This window comes from Mastacembelus armatus, chromosome 16, assembly GCF_900324485.2.
Source record: "Mastacembelus armatus chromosome 16, fMasArm1.2, whole genome shotgun sequence".
NCBI lineage: Eukaryota > Metazoa > Chordata > Actinopteri > Synbranchiformes > Mastacembelidae > Mastacembelus > Mastacembelus armatus.
Genome location: NC_046648.1, coordinates 17,308,621 through 17,328,644, shown reverse-complemented (window position 1 = coordinate 17,328,644; position 20,024 = coordinate 17,308,621). Strand labels below are relative to the sequence as shown.

The 20,024-nt window shown below is 39.1% G+C and overlaps 2 protein-coding genes across 3 annotated transcripts; both read left to right on the top strand.

Annotated features, from left to right (window-relative positions):
- Positions 1-838: 838 nt before the first annotated feature.
- Positions 839-15,984, top strand: ptpn6 (protein tyrosine phosphatase non-receptor type 6). Its single transcript, XM_026317483.1, has 17 exons — positions 839-958; positions 1,117-1,471; positions 1,806-1,867; positions 3,464-3,586; positions 4,733-4,927; positions 8,246-8,429; positions 9,422-9,538; positions 9,747-9,875; positions 10,575-10,671; positions 10,797-10,876; positions 11,036-11,182; positions 12,053-12,184; positions 12,330-12,484; positions 13,556-13,623; positions 13,756-13,907; positions 14,223-14,287; positions 15,662-15,984. Exons 3-17 carry the CDS (start codon positions 1,860-1,862, stop codon positions 15,756-15,758), a joined length of 1,749 nt encoding a protein of 582 aa, XP_026173268.1. The 5' UTR covers positions 839-958; positions 1,117-1,471; positions 1,806-1,859; the 3' UTR covers positions 15,759-15,984.
- A 395-nt stretch (positions 15,985-16,379) lies between these two features.
- Positions 16,380-19,701, top strand: rbp5 (retinol binding protein 1a, cellular). Of its 2 annotated transcripts, XM_026317582.2 has the most exons (4): positions 16,382-16,827; positions 17,262-17,446; positions 17,887-17,988; positions 19,354-19,701. In XM_026317582.2, the coding sequence occupies exons 1-4, from the start codon at positions 16,752-16,754 to the stop codon at positions 19,405-19,407; spliced, it is 417 nt and encodes a 138-aa protein (XP_026173367.1). In that variant the 5' UTR covers positions 16,382-16,751; the 3' UTR covers positions 19,408-19,701. The 2 variants fall into 2 exon arrangements, with proteins under 2 accessions (XP_026173366.1, XP_026173367.1); XM_026317581.2 differs by lacking the exon at positions 19,354-19,701 and having other exon boundaries at positions 16,380-16,827; positions 17,887-19,343.
- The last annotated feature ends 323 nt before the right edge of the window (positions 19,702-20,024 follow it).

Sequence of the window (20,024 nt, the reverse complement as noted above, 5' to 3'; positions counted from 1 at the left end):
AAGCAGTCTGTGCGTCTTTGTGTGCCACACTGTGTGCATTCATCCTGCAGCCTGAGAGGTGAAGCTCTGCCATGTCAGGAGGGGCGAGGAGTGAAACAGAACCAGCTTCAACTGTAACACATGAAGACCCTGTGAGGAGAGAGATGTGCGCCCTGCAGTGTCTGGCGTTAACCACGACGTGTGACACCTGCAGCACTTCACCGTGAGAGAAGGCTGAGCTGCTGCTGCTGCTGCTAAAACACTATACCCTCCATATGCTGCTGTTTTTCTACTTCACTGGCCTCTTCACACACTTTTGCGCCCCTGTGTGTTTGCAGTTGACTGACAGCCTAGTGAGGAAAAGGCGTTTTTGGCATGAGGGAAGAGAACCGACATATAGTACAGATTCAGCTGTTTCCTTTCGCACCTCCAGGAGGTGAATGTTGATTTGCAAGTTAAATGTCGTTGCACAGCACGTAAAATTGTTTGTTGACGTTCGCAAGCCCCTGACGCAATTTGGGAAATATTGGTCTTTTGACAAATAGTAAAGATGCTTTGTGACTTTTCCTATAAACACAGGATCATTTCAGTGTTTTTCGAATGGCCAGGGTTTGTCAGGGGTCTGCACATTTATGAGCACAACTGTGTGTCTTCTGCTTTAATGCGAGTGCTGCGTTTTTGCTTCGGGTGGTCTGATGTTGAAACGAGTTCACAGTTGGCAATAGTTTACCAGCTAAGAGCGGCGCACACATACACCTACGCATCCATCCACCCGCACGCATCAGGCCTATATCTTTTTTTATTTTCTTTTGTGTGTGTGGGGGGGGGGGGTTGGATGCAAATAAGGAAGTGTTGTGTGACTCTGACCTTTGTGTGTTGCACACATACACACCTGGAAGTAAAGAACGAGCCGTAACAGACAGCTAAGGGAAAGCTCTGCAAGTAATGCGCCAGACAAAGTGTTGCTGTTTTTACGCAGGTACGCTCTTCTTGTTTTATTATTTTTTTTTTTTTTTTTGGGTGGAGGGGGAGGGGTTGGTTTCCTGTGTGATAACTGGACAGATGCTCTTGCTTTTGACTTACCGAGAATTTAAACCATCTCTGGTACTTTTTTTTTTATTATTATTTTGCTTCTAGATCTGCACTGAAGCGCTGAGACATGGATCGTCAATCAGCAACTTTCCAGAGCCTAACCCCACACTCCTATTAAAAACCATGACTATTTTTGTTCGGTTCGTCTCTACAAACATCAGTAATAATAATTTTTAAAAAAAAAGTCTGCATCTGTTGGAGGAATTCCGGACTGTCAGCTATTTTGGTTCCTGTGTTGCTTTCACTATTTTTTGAAAGGAGACACACAAAAAGGAAGGAAGAGAGAGAGAGAGAGAGAGAGAGAGAGGGCGAGAGAGAAAACGACAGAGAGGAGGGAAGAGACTTGTACCCTCCGAGCGTCCTGGAAAGCGTCAGTGTCTTCAGAGGCAGCTGAGGAAAGGTCAGTGTTTACTTGCTTTCTTACTGGGATGGACAGGTCTTGTGCAGGAAGAGGACTGGGTGTAGGGAAGTGTGGAGAGAGAACAGGAAGAGTTATTTGGTGAATGTGTGATAGAGCTGAGAGTTTTGACATTAGATGAAAAGGGTGTTAGAAGCTGAGCAGGTCTGTGAAAGAGCATGAGATTGAGAGGAACTTATTCTCTATTGAAGCCAGTATGGTTTGGTAAAGTGAGGAAGTAGTGAGGGACAGACTGTTTCTTTCTTTTTTGTTTTGTGTTTATTTTTGTAAGATTAATGATTGAAACTAAAGTCTTTCTACTTCTGCACATGTTCAGGTACAAGTGCCTCGCTCTTCTTCTCTTTGGTCCCAGAAGAAGTGAAGAGACAACATGGTTCGGTGAGTCAAGCCCCTGCTGGACAACACGATGCTCCGTCAGCTCTGGCTGTGCTCTGTGTGTTGACAATGTCTCTGTTTCCATTCCTCCTTCTCTTTCTTTCCCCAGCTGTACACTTGGCCTTCTCTCTTCCTCTATCATGTGATTTGCGATGTGTTGTGTGTCTGCATTAAGAGATTGTGTCAGAAATGTTCTTTTAGTTCTGGAGTTGAGTAAGAAACCTCCCTTTAATCTCTTGAATATTCAAGTTGCTTAAATGCTCCCTTTACCTTGATTTGATGCTTCTTTCTTTCTGTGATTTAGTTATCTGTTTATTTTTCAAATCTTCTTTCTCAACCAGTTTCTTACATGAAGTGGCTCTTGTGGCTCTTGAGTTAAAGGGAAACGCATATTCAAGTGCAAAATCAATCTAATTGCCACAACAAGTGCACACACAGGATTCACCATGCTTACAATTTCTATTACATCCCACTGAACCTGCTTTCTGTCCTGCAGTATCGATAACATGTCTATTTTCGAACTACTTGTTGAATAATTAATACAGATTTTTAAAAATCTGAATCTGAAAGCAGACAGTTTTGGGGATTTCTTTGCGATGGGACGTATCCCGTAGTGAACTGAACATTTCTGATGTTGTTTTGTGTATTTGTGTCAAATCAAGCTTAAAAAAACAAAAAAAAAAAACAAGTTCTTCTGGGTATTGTGTGTTACAGCAGAGACTATGATTTGAGCTTGATTGCAACACACTTTTTCCATCCACCAGGAAATAATATATTACATATTTAAGCAGTACTGATGCACTTATGTTAAACTGGGTAACATGACTTACCAATGTTGAATAATGGGCTTTCAACACAGAGCTTTGCTGGATTTTCTGTGTTGTAGGTTTTAGATGTATAGTACATATTTAAAGCACCGAGACACTTGAAAATGTGTTGATTTAGGTGTTAAATGATGCTTTCTTGTCGTGTTTTCTACACAATAAGCAGAATAAATAAGAGGCATCATTGCAAAGACCATATTGACTGGAATAGGAGTGAAGTCAAGATTTTGTTTTGGTGTCAGTTTTACTATAGATTGACCAGATAATTGTCTCATATACAAAAAATGCCAATTAATGATGAATAGTCTTCATATAATAGCGGAAAGCAATGTCCCAGGAAAATGCAAATAAATCAAAACGGTAAAACCTGAAGTACTGTCACCTGAAAATATTAAGTAAAAGTCCCAAAATGGTCATCGATCACCTTCTGTAAATCGATTACCAGTTTAATATAGTTTCACAAGTAGATCAGACTGTGGTGAAACCTCAATCTGCTGCAGTGAAGCAACATGTGATATTTATTCTTCTGTGTGGAAAAACTAAAAAAACTAAAGCTGTGCAGCTGTGTACAATTATTTTGTATTTTGTCTATAAAATAACTTCCCAGTGTGTTCCAGTACACTTAGCTACTAAATCTGGTAGGAAATAATACCGGGTGCGGATGTGTTAGGCGTACACGTTTCCTGAACTAATAATTTAATGGTCAGTTACTTCAATTATATTTACTTTTTTTTTTTTTTTAATATTTATTGTGCATATATGTGTGTTAATGCAGGTGGTTCCACAGAGACATCTCAGGTGTACAGGCTGAGGAAATCCTGAAGTCTCGAGGCATTCATGGCAGCTTTCTGGCTCGACCCAGCAAGAAGAACGTGGGAGATTTTTCCCTGTCTGTCAGGTAATAATGTCCACACAAACAGCCAAGCCCCCTTGACCTGGCACTTCCGCTTCTAAAACTTAGAGCTTAGAGCAGAACATAAATAGAAATCGGTGTTACAGTAATATAGAACCTAATAGGTTGTCACACCCCAACGAAAACATCAGTCTTTAAATAACAGATTTTTTTTTTTTTCATTTTACCATTGCTGCCTTTAAAGTTCACGGTGTATAAGTGATACGCTGAACATATAAATATGTGTTTGCATAGACGGAAATCGTGCTTTCCCCTGCAATTTGTGGGCACAACAAAATCCCATTTTTAAACATATTTCTACATTCAAATGTACAAATAAGTGTTGATGCTTTCTTATGTTAATTAGGTTGAAAGACGGAATTGAAATAAACATGCCCATTGCTAATAATAGCACAGCTGAGAGAAACAAACAGATATTTGTGATAAATGAATGTTATGTGGTAAGCAGCTTCAAGTAAACATCCTGACACATTTATGAATAACATCTGACTGATGACATGTTCTTATGTTTGCGCATAACTTTTAAATGAATGTGGTCTGTAGTTAAAATAGTTCAAAGTGATTATGTTAAGGTGAATAACCACTGGTGCTTCATGGATTTATTTGGGTTTTATTCGTGGAGATGTCAAATTTATTGTGGTCGTTGGTGTTTCTGGGGTAGCAGTTATTTTTTCATACGGGACTTAAAGGCAGGCATGAACGTACAGTATGAAATAAATTTGTTGCTGATCACCATTTAAAAAAAAATGTAGACCCCCCCTGGTCTTCAATAAAGGAAACACCAAATTCAAAAAAGTTTTTATTACTCTGGTAAAAAGCCAGGCAGAGAATTACTGTGGTGCCTGCAGTCCCTACATGATAGTGTACAGATACTGCAAATGCACATGTATGGGTCAGACATATATAGCTAATACTGTATATACAGACAATTTGGTTGACAATTAGGTTCAGCAGCAGAATCTGTGAGAATCAAATAATCATATTATTGTGCTGTTGTAGCCTTTATACCAAACTGCTGATATAGGGATGTTTTTTTTAGAAGCTTGAGAAGTTACCCTATTTAGCATTTTAAAAAAAGTTGTTTTTGACAGTTGGTTGTTGTGGCCTGACCGTTTTTTTTCTTCTCGTTAGGGTGGGTGATCTGGTGACCCACATCCGAATCCAAAACACAGGAGACTACTACGACCTGTATGGCGGGGAGAAGTTTGCCACGCTGTCAGAGCTGGTGGAGTACTACACGATGGAGAACGGCATCCTGCAGGACAAGGACGGCACCATCATCGAGCTAAAATACCCCCTCAACTGCTCTGACCCCACCACAGAGAGGTCAGGGAAATTTTATTCGTATTCACTGTTTAACCTCCAGTAGGTTAATGTGGCGCACACTCACTGGCTTCTGGTAGAGTCGACTCCACCCGCACTCTGGAGCTGAGTGTAATAGTTTTTGGTTAGGTGGTTAAGTTCGCTAGAGTCAGCAGTGATGAGCAGTATGTCCCCTAACTGTTCTCTGTTTACTGGGGATAATACGTGTCATTTGTAGGTTTGATATTCCATGTTGTTTAAAGGTTTTCCTCTGGGGGAAAGGTGTTATATCTGAAGGCACTTCTAAATAATTTAGGTACAATAGCATCTTTGAGTCAGTGAAAATAAACACCCACAGACAGACGCTAAGAGCCCAAAGGCTTCATTTCTACACCTGCCTAAAAACTGCTGCTTACGAATTTAACGAGCAGTGTCGAAATGTATGTCTACTGAAGTCCTCTGCCAAAGTACAGCTACTGATATGTTGTGGTTAACACTTTAAGATGAAAGTTACCCCATTTAGGGTTTAAAAGCTGTGCGCAAACTTCTAATTAGTTATTACACACTATAATGTGATTGTCCCCAGATTGAACTTATATTTTTAATATACAGCCCTTGTTAGCATTTATAATTGTTATTGCAACAGTTTTTTTCTCCATTGTCAGTCATTTGTTTATGAATCAGGATCCACTTGTTGGCAACCACAGGACGCAATACAGCTGCTGCCCAAGACATTAATAAACACTTATGTATACTTAGAACTCTATTGTAGTGTCTTGGAAGCATTTATTCAATAGTATTATAGTGCTTATAAATACCAAACCGGGGGGAGGAAGGTATGTAAAGAACAATTCTACTCCAGAAAGTTAAGTTACCTTATTATCAAAATTCTATCTACTCTCCTTCTTCTCCTTATTTAAATAAAATATATTTAAATGCGATTCTGTTTATACAAATGTTTATTTAACTGCTGGGCAGATGACTTCACTATATGTCCATTTTCAGTGTTTAGAAGTTTTTCATTTCACTTGTGTTGGGGGGTTATTCAGCTATATACGATCAGCTTCCATACTAGTCTGATGTCACAAGATCCTGCTCGTACATTCGCGTTTTAAACTGAGATTTACCACCGGGTGCATTTACACTCGAGCAGAGCATCTTTGGCTCTTCAGCGAATGAGTGTGAAAACACTCTTCAGTGTCAAACTCTGCATTCATTCATCATTCTGCACAGTAAAGGGGACACAAAAAAAAAACCTTTTTGAGAGTTTAAAGGTTGCAACACCTAAAGACTAGAAGGTGCATCTGATCAAATCATTGCAAACTATAAGGTTAGTTACACCAATAACAGACAAACGTATGAAAAATACAATATAAGTTCAACAAAAATGGCCTGCATATTTTCACAGTAAAAAATTATTTGGGACAAATTTACTCAGGTTTTAATATAAATATATCAACATGACAAAATCAGATCAAATGTCACAGAAATTCTTTTTAAAATTATCAGGCTTTGAGATTCAAAACAGCGCCTGTCTTTATTTTAAACATTCAGCTAAATTGCTGGCTCTAAAAACGTTTGCAGTGCTCTATTTCACTTATCTCTGATATTTGATGATTGACGATAACTTGTTTCCATAAAAGGAAACCTAAGAGAGCATTGCCAAATTAAATGAATTCCACTGATAGCAACTTTTCACATTTCTCTCTGCAATAATTACATTTTTTCAGAGAAGGAAATACATTGACCTTTGACTTTAGAGCATTTTCTAAATCTGTCAGCTGTATTTACAACCTGTCTAGTGGTTTTAACGATAATATTTAACATTAGACATCCTCATAAAAGAACATTACATACACATGGACAATGTGTCCAGCTGGGAGAAAAACTCCATGACTTTTATGAGTCAAGGAGGACAGTACTTTCTTTCGTGTATGTCTGTGACAATGTACTTCACATACACCACCCCCCCCCTTCTCTGTCTCTGTCAGTTGTTTAACTTCCCTTTTGTTATTGCGGTTGGAAACTTTAAGTTTTGACACTTTTGAAAGCAATGACCAGACCCTTGCTGTCTTCCTCTATTGCACACTTCACGATGTTCTTGCTCACTCTCTGTCTTCCTCATCTCACTCAATCTCTTACTGTCATCTCAGCAAAGCATGATTACACACACCTTTAGCAGGTCATTGTGCGATGAAGTGGGGGTTTTTTTTTTTACACCTCTTCTTGTCTATCTGGCAGATCATCTCTTCTCAAGAGGTCATTCACATGTTGGCATTATTGGTGTGATTAAGCAAGGTTGTGAACTTGATTACTGTTGGGTTTCTTCCACTCCACTAAATATAATACAACAATTTAACCACTCATGCATGGATGAATTGTTGCCCTAAACCTGTCCATTTATTGTACAGTTGTCCACCAGTTATTCCCCAGCACATACTGTTGTTTATTTTTAGCTTTTGGTGAAGTGCACAGACACTACCTCTTTTTTGTTGCAAATGCTTCATGCAACCCACTGTAGATAAAAAAGTTGAGTCGAAATTTCAGCTTCCTTTAAAACACACTGAGCAAGTAATACTTAAAATATAAAAATCATTAAACACGTGCACAAATTGGAGGGTGGGGTTTATGGATGTTAAATACTGGGTGGGGTGAGGGGGGTGGGGATCAGGCTATAAATACTTATTCTTCTTCAGCCACGAAATCTGTCACCAGAAATTTTCCGACCACAAAGCCGGAAGTTTAGAAGAAGAAATCGAGAACCGTGCCTAAAATTAAGTCACAGCCCAGCCAGCCTTGTGCATTCACTCATTCACACATGCATACGAACACAAATGTACAATGATGGACCGAAATATGCTCTGCATACACCTGTACATGCCTTTTTTAACTTATCCATCCAATGCATTACATTCTGTTGTGGCTTCCTATTTCTGCGTTGTAGTATGCATAACATTAGACGTTTCACTTCAGTATGTGTCTCACAACTGCTTAGCCTTTAAAAGACTGGTACACTGCATTCACAGCCCTAACATGCATTGAATAGGTCACAGTGAAACAAATGAGGAAATGCTGTGTTTTTCATTTGCTGAATGCAAAGACATTCAGTTTTTAACAGTTAAATGCACGAGGTTTTTTTTTTTGTTTTTTGATTATCTGTGTTTTGTTGTGAAGCAACCATCAACTATGGTTGTGTTAAACTTGTGCTCTATAAATAAAATTTGCCTTGCATTTCCTTACAGGTGACAGCATTTCCACTCCAAATTAGCACAGGATGTAAATATATTACGAATTATGTATGTCACAATGTCTGCCTCATAAAGACATGTTTCTCTATTTCAGGTGGTTCCACGGCCACCTGTCCGGGCCCCATGCAGAGAAGCTCCTCGGTGCACGAGACGAGTCGGGGACCTTCCTGGTCAGAGAATCACTGTCCAAACCCGGAGACTTTGTCCTCTCTGTTCTGACGGACGAGAAGAGCAAAATGGGCGGAAAAAGAGTTGCCCACATCAAGATAATGTGCCAGGTGGGTACTTGTCCACGTGTGTGTGCGTGGCATGGAAGATGATGCGTGTGGGAAACTAGGGGTTGTTTTTGCTTCACATTATAAAAGAATACTGGGGGTGTTCCCAAAGTTGTGCAGTGCACTTAGAAATAAGTTTAGAGTCTCATTTCCCCTCTCTTATGCAAGAAAAGACATGCTCATATTTCAACAATGCTACTGATCATAAATGTCAGGATCTGTTTCGCTTCGGTACAAAAAGCTGTGTGATTTCTGAGTTAGATGTGAAATTAAAGTGTGTAATGTGACATTACAGAGGTTAATGGTATTTTTTGTATAGTACAGCAAAAGGTCTGTCGAACTAATTTTCATAGACTGTACCCTTTCATTATAAGTCACATGACTTAGGGCCTTTGCATTTTATTTTTAGCCGTGGATGACCTCATAAAAAAACACTGTTCCGTCTTCATTTAAAGGGGAGCCATTGTTTAGTTCATTAAGGCCTTTTCATTAGCCCACAGCAAAGAGCAGGTGAGTTTCCCAAACGTAATCGGCTCCAGTCTTCAGTCAGTTACTGCATTTAGTTTCAGATAAGTGAGACTAGGTCTGTGTATATAAATGCTTGTACACAGAGGAAATTCTTTTTTTCATGGCCAATCATTTATTTAATTGCCCTTAGAAAAAAAAAAAAAAAAAAAACAACTCTAGTGTTCAAAAGCAAAAATTGTTTTCTTGTACATATTATACTTTGAATACTAGCTGCAAGTCACAGTGTGCATACTCATTATTAACTGTTGTATTATTTTCTATTCCAAAGCCATATATGTTTAATTTGATTAAAAAAGATGTTGAATTTTGTCCTAAATATGTATTTTAACATACAGATATAACATATTATAATTATGACATTGTTTGTTTTTACTTTTATGCATGGTTGTCTCCATCATTTTGATTTAGACGTGACTTTGTAATTGGCCACGTACCTTTTGAAGCTTCATATTTTTGTGTGTCTCCAGAACGACAGGTATACTGTGGGGGGTTCGGAGATGTTTGACACGCTGACTGACCTGGTGGAGCACTACAAACGCAAAGGCATCGAGGAGATAACTGGAAACTGGTTGTATCTCACACAGGTGAACTGGTTTTTCTCTGTCACTGAGCTATTAAGAACAGAAGCTTTGTGAATTATTTTACAAGCAGCACAGCCCACAGCACGGGAAATGTTGCTCACATGTTTGTGTTTTTGCTTAATGTGACTAATGATGACGATGTGTACCGCTTTGACTGGCTCGTCTTTGTTTTATGATTTCTGTTACAAGATTTTTCCCCTCTCTTTCTCAGCCCTATTACTCCACCAGAGTGAACGCAGCAAATATCGACAGCAGAGTGAAACAGCTGGATCAGACCACGCAGCAGCAGCAGGAGGGCGAGGGAGAGAAAACCAAGGCGGGCTTCTGGGAGGAGTTTGACGTAAGACTTAACCCGGCTTGGGTTATATTTACCGTGACTAGTTCTTACCATGATGCTTTATCTGCGGTGTAAAAACACGGGGTTATTCTAAGGTGGGGAAAATTTTATTATGCATCATACACCTTATTGCAAATGAACTGTAATGTCCATCAGCCTTTTACATCTCAAGACTTCCTTACTAGAGAACAGAGAATATACTACCATCTTGTGGTGGTGAAATACATCAACTGTGTCCTGTTGCCATCGTACATAACTCAAAACTAGATTTGAGTATGTAGTGTGTTCACGCTGGATAAGTGACAATATAAACTTACTTAAAGCACAAAAATACTATAAACACTTGATTTTTGAGGGCAAGGAAATGCAAAGAAATGTTTTTTCTTGTTATTTGATCAACAAAATGACAGAAAATAATGGAGGGTTTCCCAAAGCCTGGGGTTACAGGTTGTTTTGCTAAATAATACCCAAAGCTATTCACTGTATGATATAAAACATACAGGAAACGCAACACTCCTCATACTCGAATATGGTTGACATTGTTCTTAAAAGTGACTTAAGTGATTAAGTGATGTATGTTTTCCTAGTTGTTTTGCAATTTGCAATTAACAGCAAAAACAGTATCCTGTCAAAATAAAGTTATATATACTGTAGAGTGTTAATAAAACTGAAACACAGCAGGTTATTTTTCTGCCCCTCTAGACTCTGCAAAAGATGGAAGCAAAAGTGAAAAAGAGCAGAGAGGAGGGCCAAAGACCTGAAAATAAGAGCAAAAACAGATACAAGAACATTCTGCCCTGTAAGTTTTTAATCTTATTATTCTTTAAATTAACCACCACTAAAGTGCTGATTTTAATCAAATGTTTTTGTTGTTTATTCTCTCCCACCACGTCCTCAATGCGTCCCCTTGTTTTCTCCCACAAGTCAATGACACCAGAGTCATCCTGCAGGACACTGATCCTAATGTTGTGGGTTCAGATTACATCAACGCCAACTATGTCAAAGTAGGTCTGCAAAGTCTCCAGGCTCACAGTAGCACAAAGTCACGAAACACAACAGGAAACTGTCAGATGTCCCCTTTTTTATCATTCGTGGTGTTGTTAGGCTGCAGCGTTTTTGACTGTGTTTGTGTGTGGATTCACTGGTGCGCTCCGTGTTTGCAGAACATGCTGTGGGAGTCCGCAGGTCAGAAAGTGTACATCGCCACTCAGGGATGCCTAGCAACAACCGTCAATGATTTCTGGCAGATGGTATGGCAGGAGAACACGAGAGTGATTGTCATGACGACGCGAGAGGTCGAGAAAGGGCGGGTCAGTACCAAACAAATAACCATGAAAGTTACTCTGGACTTTTTTTTTTCCATTTAGAATTTGCTGATAGCGTGAAACTCAGAAGACAAAAGGTCAAAATATCTGCTACTTATTAAGCATCTTTAAGGACTTTTTCAGAGAGGGTTGTCTTTACTGATCCTTACTTCTGCTTTTAACAGAAATACACCAGCACTGCAGTGACCCGTGGTTTTTAATTTAAGTTTTAATGTGTACTGCAATACATCACACCTTATGCCACCAAACTGGCTTGCAGAAACATGCTTATTTATTACTAGCTCCCTGCAAAGCTCCAGACCCACTAATAATTACTGACTTGCTTGGAAGACAAGAGCCAAATTGGACTCTTACTTATTAACTGCACCAGAAAAAAACCTGGAAAAGATGTTGTTCCTGGTCATGCTTGAGGTGTACATGTCAGGGCCTGAAATACACTGCACCTTTGCAGCAAAAAGCAGGTAGAATCTGGTTCTATCTGGTTCCTTAGAATCTTTTATTTTCTCTTAATTACTTTTTTGTCAGTTTGACTTTTGTATAATATAACAAAAACATCTGTTCCTGTTACAACAAACGCCAGGAGTTTTGTAGTTTAACCGGACAGACTGAATAACATGCAACATAACAGACTAATAATAGAATCGTTATATGCAGCACACAAGAACATATTAAAAGAATCAAAGTGCCATAAATATAAGACATAAGTGTGATGTGCAATACAGAATTGAAACTAAGCATATTAAAAATACTATGAATAATTTTAACCTTACAGTAAAGTAACAAAGTGACACAGTTTCCTAATACACTAAAATAGACCCTAAAATGAAGTTATGATTTATTTGAATATGTGTGCAGAATAAATGTGTGCCGTACTGGCCGGACCTTCAGAGCTCCAAGGAGGTGGGGCCCTATGTGGTGACTTGTGATTCGGAGAGAGAAGCTGCTGATTATAAAGTTCGAGTTTTGGAGATTGCTCGTATGGACAAGGTGACTTCCATACACCAACATCTGACCTCAGTGCTCTATCTCATTTATATGTGTTTCTAGCTGATGTGACGCTTTCACCAGAACTTAGATTTTCCAAACATATTTTACTGATATATTTTCATCTCATTTTTTTTCTCACTGTCAGCCAAAGCGTAGTCGTCAAATCTGGCACTATCAGTACCTCAGCTGGCCTGACCATGGCGTCCCTCAGGAGCCAGGTGCTGTCCTCAGCTTCCTCACTCAAGTGAACGCTAAACAAGCTGAATATCCTGATTCTGGGCCCATGATCATCCACTGCAGGTACTGGACAGATAGAGCCCAAACACCTCATGTCACAAGGGTTTGGAAACACAATATAATGGCTCAGCTTAATGTGCCACTCTATTGATTCAGAGTGGAAAATGCCATCACAATTTCCCAGTGATGCTGTCTTGAAGTTGCATATTATGTCTGACTAACAGGCTAAAACTGATTTTATATTTGCAAATCCTCCCTTTTGAGGGACTGGAGGCATTTTACATTCTAAACAGTGGTTTGATTATTGGTGATGTTTTTACAGTGCAGTACCACTTATCATCAATGTAACACTTGGTCCTTCTTTCTGGGTTGAATCTAAGCAGTTATTTCTTGGTTCCTGAGAAGCCGGTGACACATCTGGAGATGTGAAATTTCTGCATGACTTGACAATATGTTTATCAGACAGAAATTGTGAGAAATGGTGTCTCAGAGTATGTCAGAGAGATTATAAATCCTCAAACTTTAAATCTTTGACATGCTCAGACTTCACAAAGACAACCTTACTCGTGTAACATTGTGAAAACTATCACTGCACTAACTGAGATCAGGTTTAAATGAGGTAATGGTACTTTTTGGTTTAGGATTAGAGTAGCTGAACAAAAGGTTCTGAGTTTATCCACATGGAATTTTCTGTGTGGTGTTAATACTGAAGCTGCAGGTGTTTTTTTTTTTTTTTAAACTTGGTTTAATGATTGTACAACTCTTGTGTAAGTGTTTTGCTATGTAAGCATGGTCACAAAGCTGCACCACAGTAATAAGCTGTCCCATACTTTCCCAAACACAGCAGTTAGTGCAACACATTGGACATGTGGCCCTTTAAATTTCTATAAAGGGCCCCCTTCAGGAAGAACTGTAATAATTGGTTTATGAGTACATTTTTTGTGGTAGTTGGCAAATCTTGCCATGCTTGCATACTAAAGAGAGGGTCATATGGTAAACAGTATAGCATGTTAGTATTAGTATTTGCATGCTAGCCCTCTGCACAGCTTCATAGAGCTGCTATAATGGCAATGATGTTCAGTTTTGTTTTACTGAAAGATGAATTGAAATTTTTTCTTCTGTATTTTTGCCCAGTGCTGGGATTGGTCGGACGGGCACAATTCTGGTGATTGATATGATTATTGAGACCATTGACACTCAAGGTAAAGAAAAAATCGGAATCTGCCCTTTAGAAATAACTTGAGTAAATAAAATAAAATAAAACGATTGAAAATACATGTTTTTTTTTATCATCATATTCCTTCCATCGCTTTTCTCTCTACCTCCTCTTATAGGTATGGACTGTGACATTGACATCCCAAAATACATCCAGATGGTACGAGAGCAGCGTTCTGGTATGGTGCAGACAGAACCCCAGTACAAATTCATCTACCTGGCTGTGTCTGAGTACATACAGGCAACCAAAACCAAAACCTGCGCCTCCATGGTAAGCAAGAGGATCCAGGAAATATATGAAGACACTCTATTAAACACACCAGCAGTTAATCTCTTCTGAAATTCACACAGGCTAACAAGAGCATGTTTCAGAAAATATATATGCCTGTTGACCTTTGTACTTTATGCAGCCAACTAGTTCAATGCCAACAGAATATGTTATCAATGTGGCTTTTGAAACATGAACATTGATCTTGACAAAGAAAAGATTCGACCACATAGACTAAATCAGTCGCATGACCTCTCTTTCTGTGTTTGACTAATTCTCCATCAGTTATACCCGAAATTGTCTGTTCCTCTTCCCCAGGAAGCTGAAACCGAGTATGGAAATCTGCAACTCAAACACCCACCAGCGAACAGGAAAGTTTCAAAGTGAGTGTGTTGTGTGTGTGTGTTTCTGTGTGTGAACTGTATGTCACTAACATATTCACATAGCTCGTCTAAACCTCACACTGATGCCCTACTTTCTTTGTAAACGTCACAACTTCTTCAGCGGTGTCAGCAGTTTCTGGAGGGTTGCAAACGCTCTTATTTTGCAGAGTGACAGATCATCCAAGGAAATACACAGCAGAAAATATTGAGGCTTAAACATTATTAATCATTCCTGTTGTAAAATATTATTTTCCTTAAAATAAACGATGTTTGCAGTCAGGTTTAACCACTGCTGACTCTAAAGACAAGAAATGCATCACAAACCAAAAAAAAAAAAAAAAAGAGAGCTACATGGTAGCCTTGTTTCTCTTATTTGTTTTTTCTGCCCAGGTTACAAAGCATGAAAAGAAACCAGAGCTTCTGTTCTTCCTTGTTTCGGTTATGATTCTCTGCTTCAGTAAGAGTGATAGTGACACCTTTGGTGTATCGGAGAAAAATGAATTCTCTGTTGCTATTAAAAGACTACTCCACCAATTTAGCATTATACTCTTCTAATATTGTCACCCACTGTTGACAAATGAGAAAATTTATGCAGACCCTATTGTTCTTCCTTGTCAAAACCTGGTGCCTACGTTACCCATAATGCAACCTGACCTCAAACTTGTGCTAGCAGCTGCTAATATAGCCCTGAGGCACTAGCCTGAAGCAGAGATGCGCAGTGGGCTATTTTAAATGTTGTAGCGTTCAGACCCAGTGACTCTGACTCGAGTCATCACTTGACACTTTATCAGTCTTCACACACAATAGGCTTTATGCAACTTTATTCACATATGCAGTGGTACACCTGTGCAAAATTGGTGGAGCTTCCCATTAAATATATTTAACTGGTTTCTTATCGAGGTTTATATTGATTCTAAGAGACATATTTCAAAAGACATACTTAAATTATCAAGTGCCAAAAAAAAAAAAAAAATAGTGCACTCGATATGTTATTTCATTAGGCCCCTCCCTACCTCCTAAATATCCAGTTCCCTTCAGTCCCACTCCACCAGGTGCTAACACAAGCTTCCTGTAATAATATTTCTAAGCCAAAAGAGGTTATTTGATCATGCTGATAAGCTCATTCAAATCCACAGAAGACATTAACAACTGAAAGTCATGTGGAGAAGCTGTAGGTGAAATGATACAGACATAAGACAATAGAGTATATATATTTTTTTGCAATGTTCAGTCAGTTCTCTTTAAATTGTTTTCATGCAAGTTTCCTTTTCATTAACCTCTATTATTTAGTTCTCCATCAACATTAGATCAGTCACATAGAAATACAGTGTTAAATCTCTAATGAGACCACTAATCACATTTGTCGCTTTCCAGAAACAGCGAGGATGTTTACGAGAATCTGTCAAAGGGAAAGAAAGATGGGAAGAAGTCAAAGTCCGAAAAGAAAAGTGGCTCGGTGAGAAAAAGATAGAAGAGGCTGAGAGGTTTTTATCAAAATATGTCGTTATTCTATTTATGCAGGCACAATTTTGTTAAAGAATTTGTCTTTTAGAGGAAACCTTAAAAGAAATGAAGGTTTAGAAACAGAGAAGATAACTGGATGACATCTCATATGTCAGAGCACATATGTCTGATATGTCACATTAATGTTTGGTTGATCCGTTTGTTTACAATAAAGGCAGAATATGTGTGAAGTCTTTGTGGTGTAATTGTCTTTTCTGAACAAAGACTCTATCATTTGTGTGAATGTGTTTAGAATTTAGTTACATGTTTTTTGTTTTTGTTTTTTTTTGTTTTTTTTTGCTTTACCGTACTTAAGACAATGTTATGATAGTAGGCCCCGGGGAGCCCGACAGATCAGAGGGCCCCTAGACACAGAGAACCATGTTAATCTTGGAAAGTCAATCAAATAACTGCAAAAGACAAAAACAGATGCAAAACTGGTGAAATCAAACTATTAAGAAGGTTCACGGAGCTCACAATAGCTGAACGACCAGGCTGTAAAATGTTAACTATACCCAGAGCAGCTTCACCCCACCCTCCACACTCAGCACCGCCTTTGCCTGAAAATGCCTGACACATTAGGAAGACGAATGATCCTCCCCCTCTGCAAATGGTCCTGCTGCACCAAAAGCCTGAGTGACTCACATCTGATTGGAAACGGTTTCAGAAACCCTGTGTGATTCTCCACCAGAAAGGAACTGTATACTTTTAAGTGCTGGGCTCCAAACATCGTGCAAAACCAAAAAAAAAAAAAAAAGGAAGGCAACATTTCAGCAACATTTCAGTTACCACAGTCTCATTTTACGCGCACTGGCGTAAGATTCAGGCATTGTCCAAAAAGTTGCGTAAGTGAAACTGATTTCAAACAAGGCGCCGGCTGATCGCCTGAAAAAAGGCAAGAAAAAAAAGGAAAGTGGGGATTTTAGCTCATCTGGACTTTTAGAAGGAACAAACGGAGACAATGTCTAAACCTAATTACTCCGGGACGTTTCATATGGTGGAGCAGGAGAACATGGACGCCTACCTCGCAGCTTTAGGTAAGACTTTTTCTTATTTTTAACTCGACTTATTTTTACACACACAGCTGTGAAACAAATACATTGTCTTGCTTAATACAAGCACAATAAAACCACTTCATAACACTCATAGACCTTGTCCCACCACATTTTAACAACATAATTATACACACACACACACATATATGTATATGTGTGTGTGTGTATATATATATATATATATATATATACACACACATATATATATATATATATATATATGTGTATGTATGCGTATCTGTGTGTGCGATCTTTCATCATGATGTGGTCCATATTCATTAGCAGCTGCACATTAGTGTGATGCGATCACCACACAGACACAGGCATATTCACACTGTGACAGATTACACTTCCCTTTAAAGTAAAGCTAATGACCTCTGGTATAGTCATTTTCTCTCCTCTCCATATTCTCTCAGACATTAATTTCGCCCTGAGGAAAATTGTGTGTCTCTTGAAGCCCACCAAAGAGATCACCCATGACCCAGCTACAGGGGCCATGAAGATCCGCACACTCACCACCTTAAAGAATTTCAACATGGATTTCGCTATTGGGAAAGAATTTACTGAGGACTTGGGCCCAGTGGATGGACGTACCTGTCAGGTGTGTGTTTTATCTGTTTACTGAATGAGTAGGGCGACTTCTCTGGGCATGGGTACATGATGTTACAATGACAAATGACTTGATATACAAGCTTGGCTTGTGTTTGTCTGAGAGAAGTCGATCCACCTGCTGCTGTGGTTTTGTGCTGCATCCTGGCCCTGCTGTTTATATCTCAGCTGCAGTTTACAATGACGGATGCATCTGATTGAGAGAGAGAAAACAAATTAAAAACACTGACAGTCTAAAGTTTGCAAATCTGTAAAGAAAACGGTGCATTCATCAAAATCAGCAGCATTTTCCTGGTGGAGCAAAACAAAACCAAGACTCAATATAAGACAAAAATACTCAAAGAACTATTAGTCTCTCCCTTTTGCACTGCACAAAGCCTCATTCAGCATGCCAGGTAGTTTACATACTAATTACACTCTGTGCTAATGCAGACTACAGTGGACTGGGAAGGAGACAAGCTGGTTTGTGTACAGCGTGGCGAAAAAGAGGGACGAGGCTGGACCCACTGGCTGGAGGGTGACAAGCTGCATTTGGTAAGGATGTATGTATGGGGTCAAAAGATGAGAGTAAAGAGGCCAAAGCAGAGGGAGACATGGGGGAGGACAGGGAACAAGGAAAACAGAAGCAGAAAAGGAAAACAGTCCTTACACTGATAAGGTAAATCAGGGAGAGCATGCAAATGAAAGAATAGGTTTGGAAGTTAGTCTCTGTTTTTGCCCAGTAGCTGCTGAACAATATGAAAAGGAGTCCTGTGAATGACCAGATAGGAGATCACCACACCTACTCTGAAAACAGATCTCAGTGGCAGTCTGTTCTTATTGTTAAAAAGCAAATAAACAGGAGACAAAGGCTGAAGTTCAGACTTGGCTCAGGAGTCCAGGGGCACTAGACCGACCTCTGTGGAAAAATCTCTTTTATCTGCTGTGTGAGAGTGTACAATCCTGATTTCTTCTCTCCAGCAGTTTATTATACCTGCCAAGTAGTCAAACTCCTCCCACTGGATTTGTTATACCACCTTAGCTCCACATTGACAATCAGACTTAAGCACAGTCCCCATTCATTCGTTAAAAATCCGTCCTTTTATTCAAAACCATGAAATAAAGGGAAGTAGTTTATTTTCAACTGCTAGAAATCAAACCATCCAGCCACATTAAGCAGACTGCATCAGTTACCCAAATACCTTTACAGCGAGAGTTGCATTATTCCATTGGTTTCTCGGTGGGAAGGAGTTTTTTTTTTTTTTTTTAATCATTATTATTATTATTAAAAGATGTTTGTCTGTGTATGAGGAAAGAAGTTGGACCCAATAAAGGGCCAAAACAAAAGTGGCAGAAAAGACTTGAACCCATGTCATAATGAACTGCTACAGTAACTCAGGGAAAAGGGACAGGATTGGACTTTCTCACACTGGTTGTAAAGAGTTCAAGATTATAGATTAAGATTTCAAACAATCAGCATTGTTCTACTCAATACTCTCTCAGGATTTCTAATACCTCTCAAAACAGCCTTTTGTTGATGCTTATGTGATGCTGAGAATTGGGAAAGAAATGCCAGCGAGGATCAGGCTTTAAAATGGTGGATTTTGGAGGTCGCACAAAGCAGGGGAAGGGAACAACGAGAGGCTAATGAAGAGTGAGTGTGGGGGAACCGCAAGAGGAAGAAGGGGGGAGTGGGCTAAAAAAGGAGGAGATAAGTCGACAGTGAAAGAGTGGGAGATGGATTACGAGGTCAAAGGATGGGGAGAGGGAGAAAGGGCGGTGGGGGTGTGCTGGTGTTTTGGACACAATCCCAGATTAATGTTTGACTCATTTATTTCTTTGACGTACCAAACTGTCGTATTGATTCTCACTATTCATTTACACCCCCCCCTCCCCGATGGTCTTATTTCCTTTCTGCAGGAGATGAGGGTTCAAGGCGTGGTTGCCAAGCAAGTCTTCAAGAAGGCTGATTGAAGTCATTGCAAATGTATGTTTTGAAAATAACTTCAGTTTTTTTTTTTCTCAATAGGAAAGGACTTCACATGAATATAAATGTTTATAGAATTTTATTATTGTAATCAATGTTTTGAAATGTCACAACCACATTATATCTGTGAAATACTGTTATAGGCACAGTTTTAATTATTTCTGATGGTACTACGAGAGCAGCAGACCAGAATGACTTGTGTAAACATTCCCAACATACTTCCTCATATTGCACTGTCTATCGTCAACAATGTTATAAACAAATCATACATCTGTCCTGCATCCCTGTTGCTTCTTTAATATGTTATACTGGAAGTTTTACAATTTTAGTGGCTTGTTTAAGCAGGCTACTGCATATCACTTATAAATATAGAAATTAAGTGGTTTAAAATTTGCTTTACAGTGTACTTTAAAAGAAAATAGAGTTTTGTGACTTACAATTTACATGTATAAATCCTATACTGAATTACTGGCTAAAGTTAAAATAACCCATCCATCCATTTTCTATACCTGCTTATTCCTTAACCAGGGTCACAGGGATCTGCTGGAGCCTATCCCAGCTCTCTTTGGGTTGAAGGCAGGGGTACACCCTGGACAGGTCACCA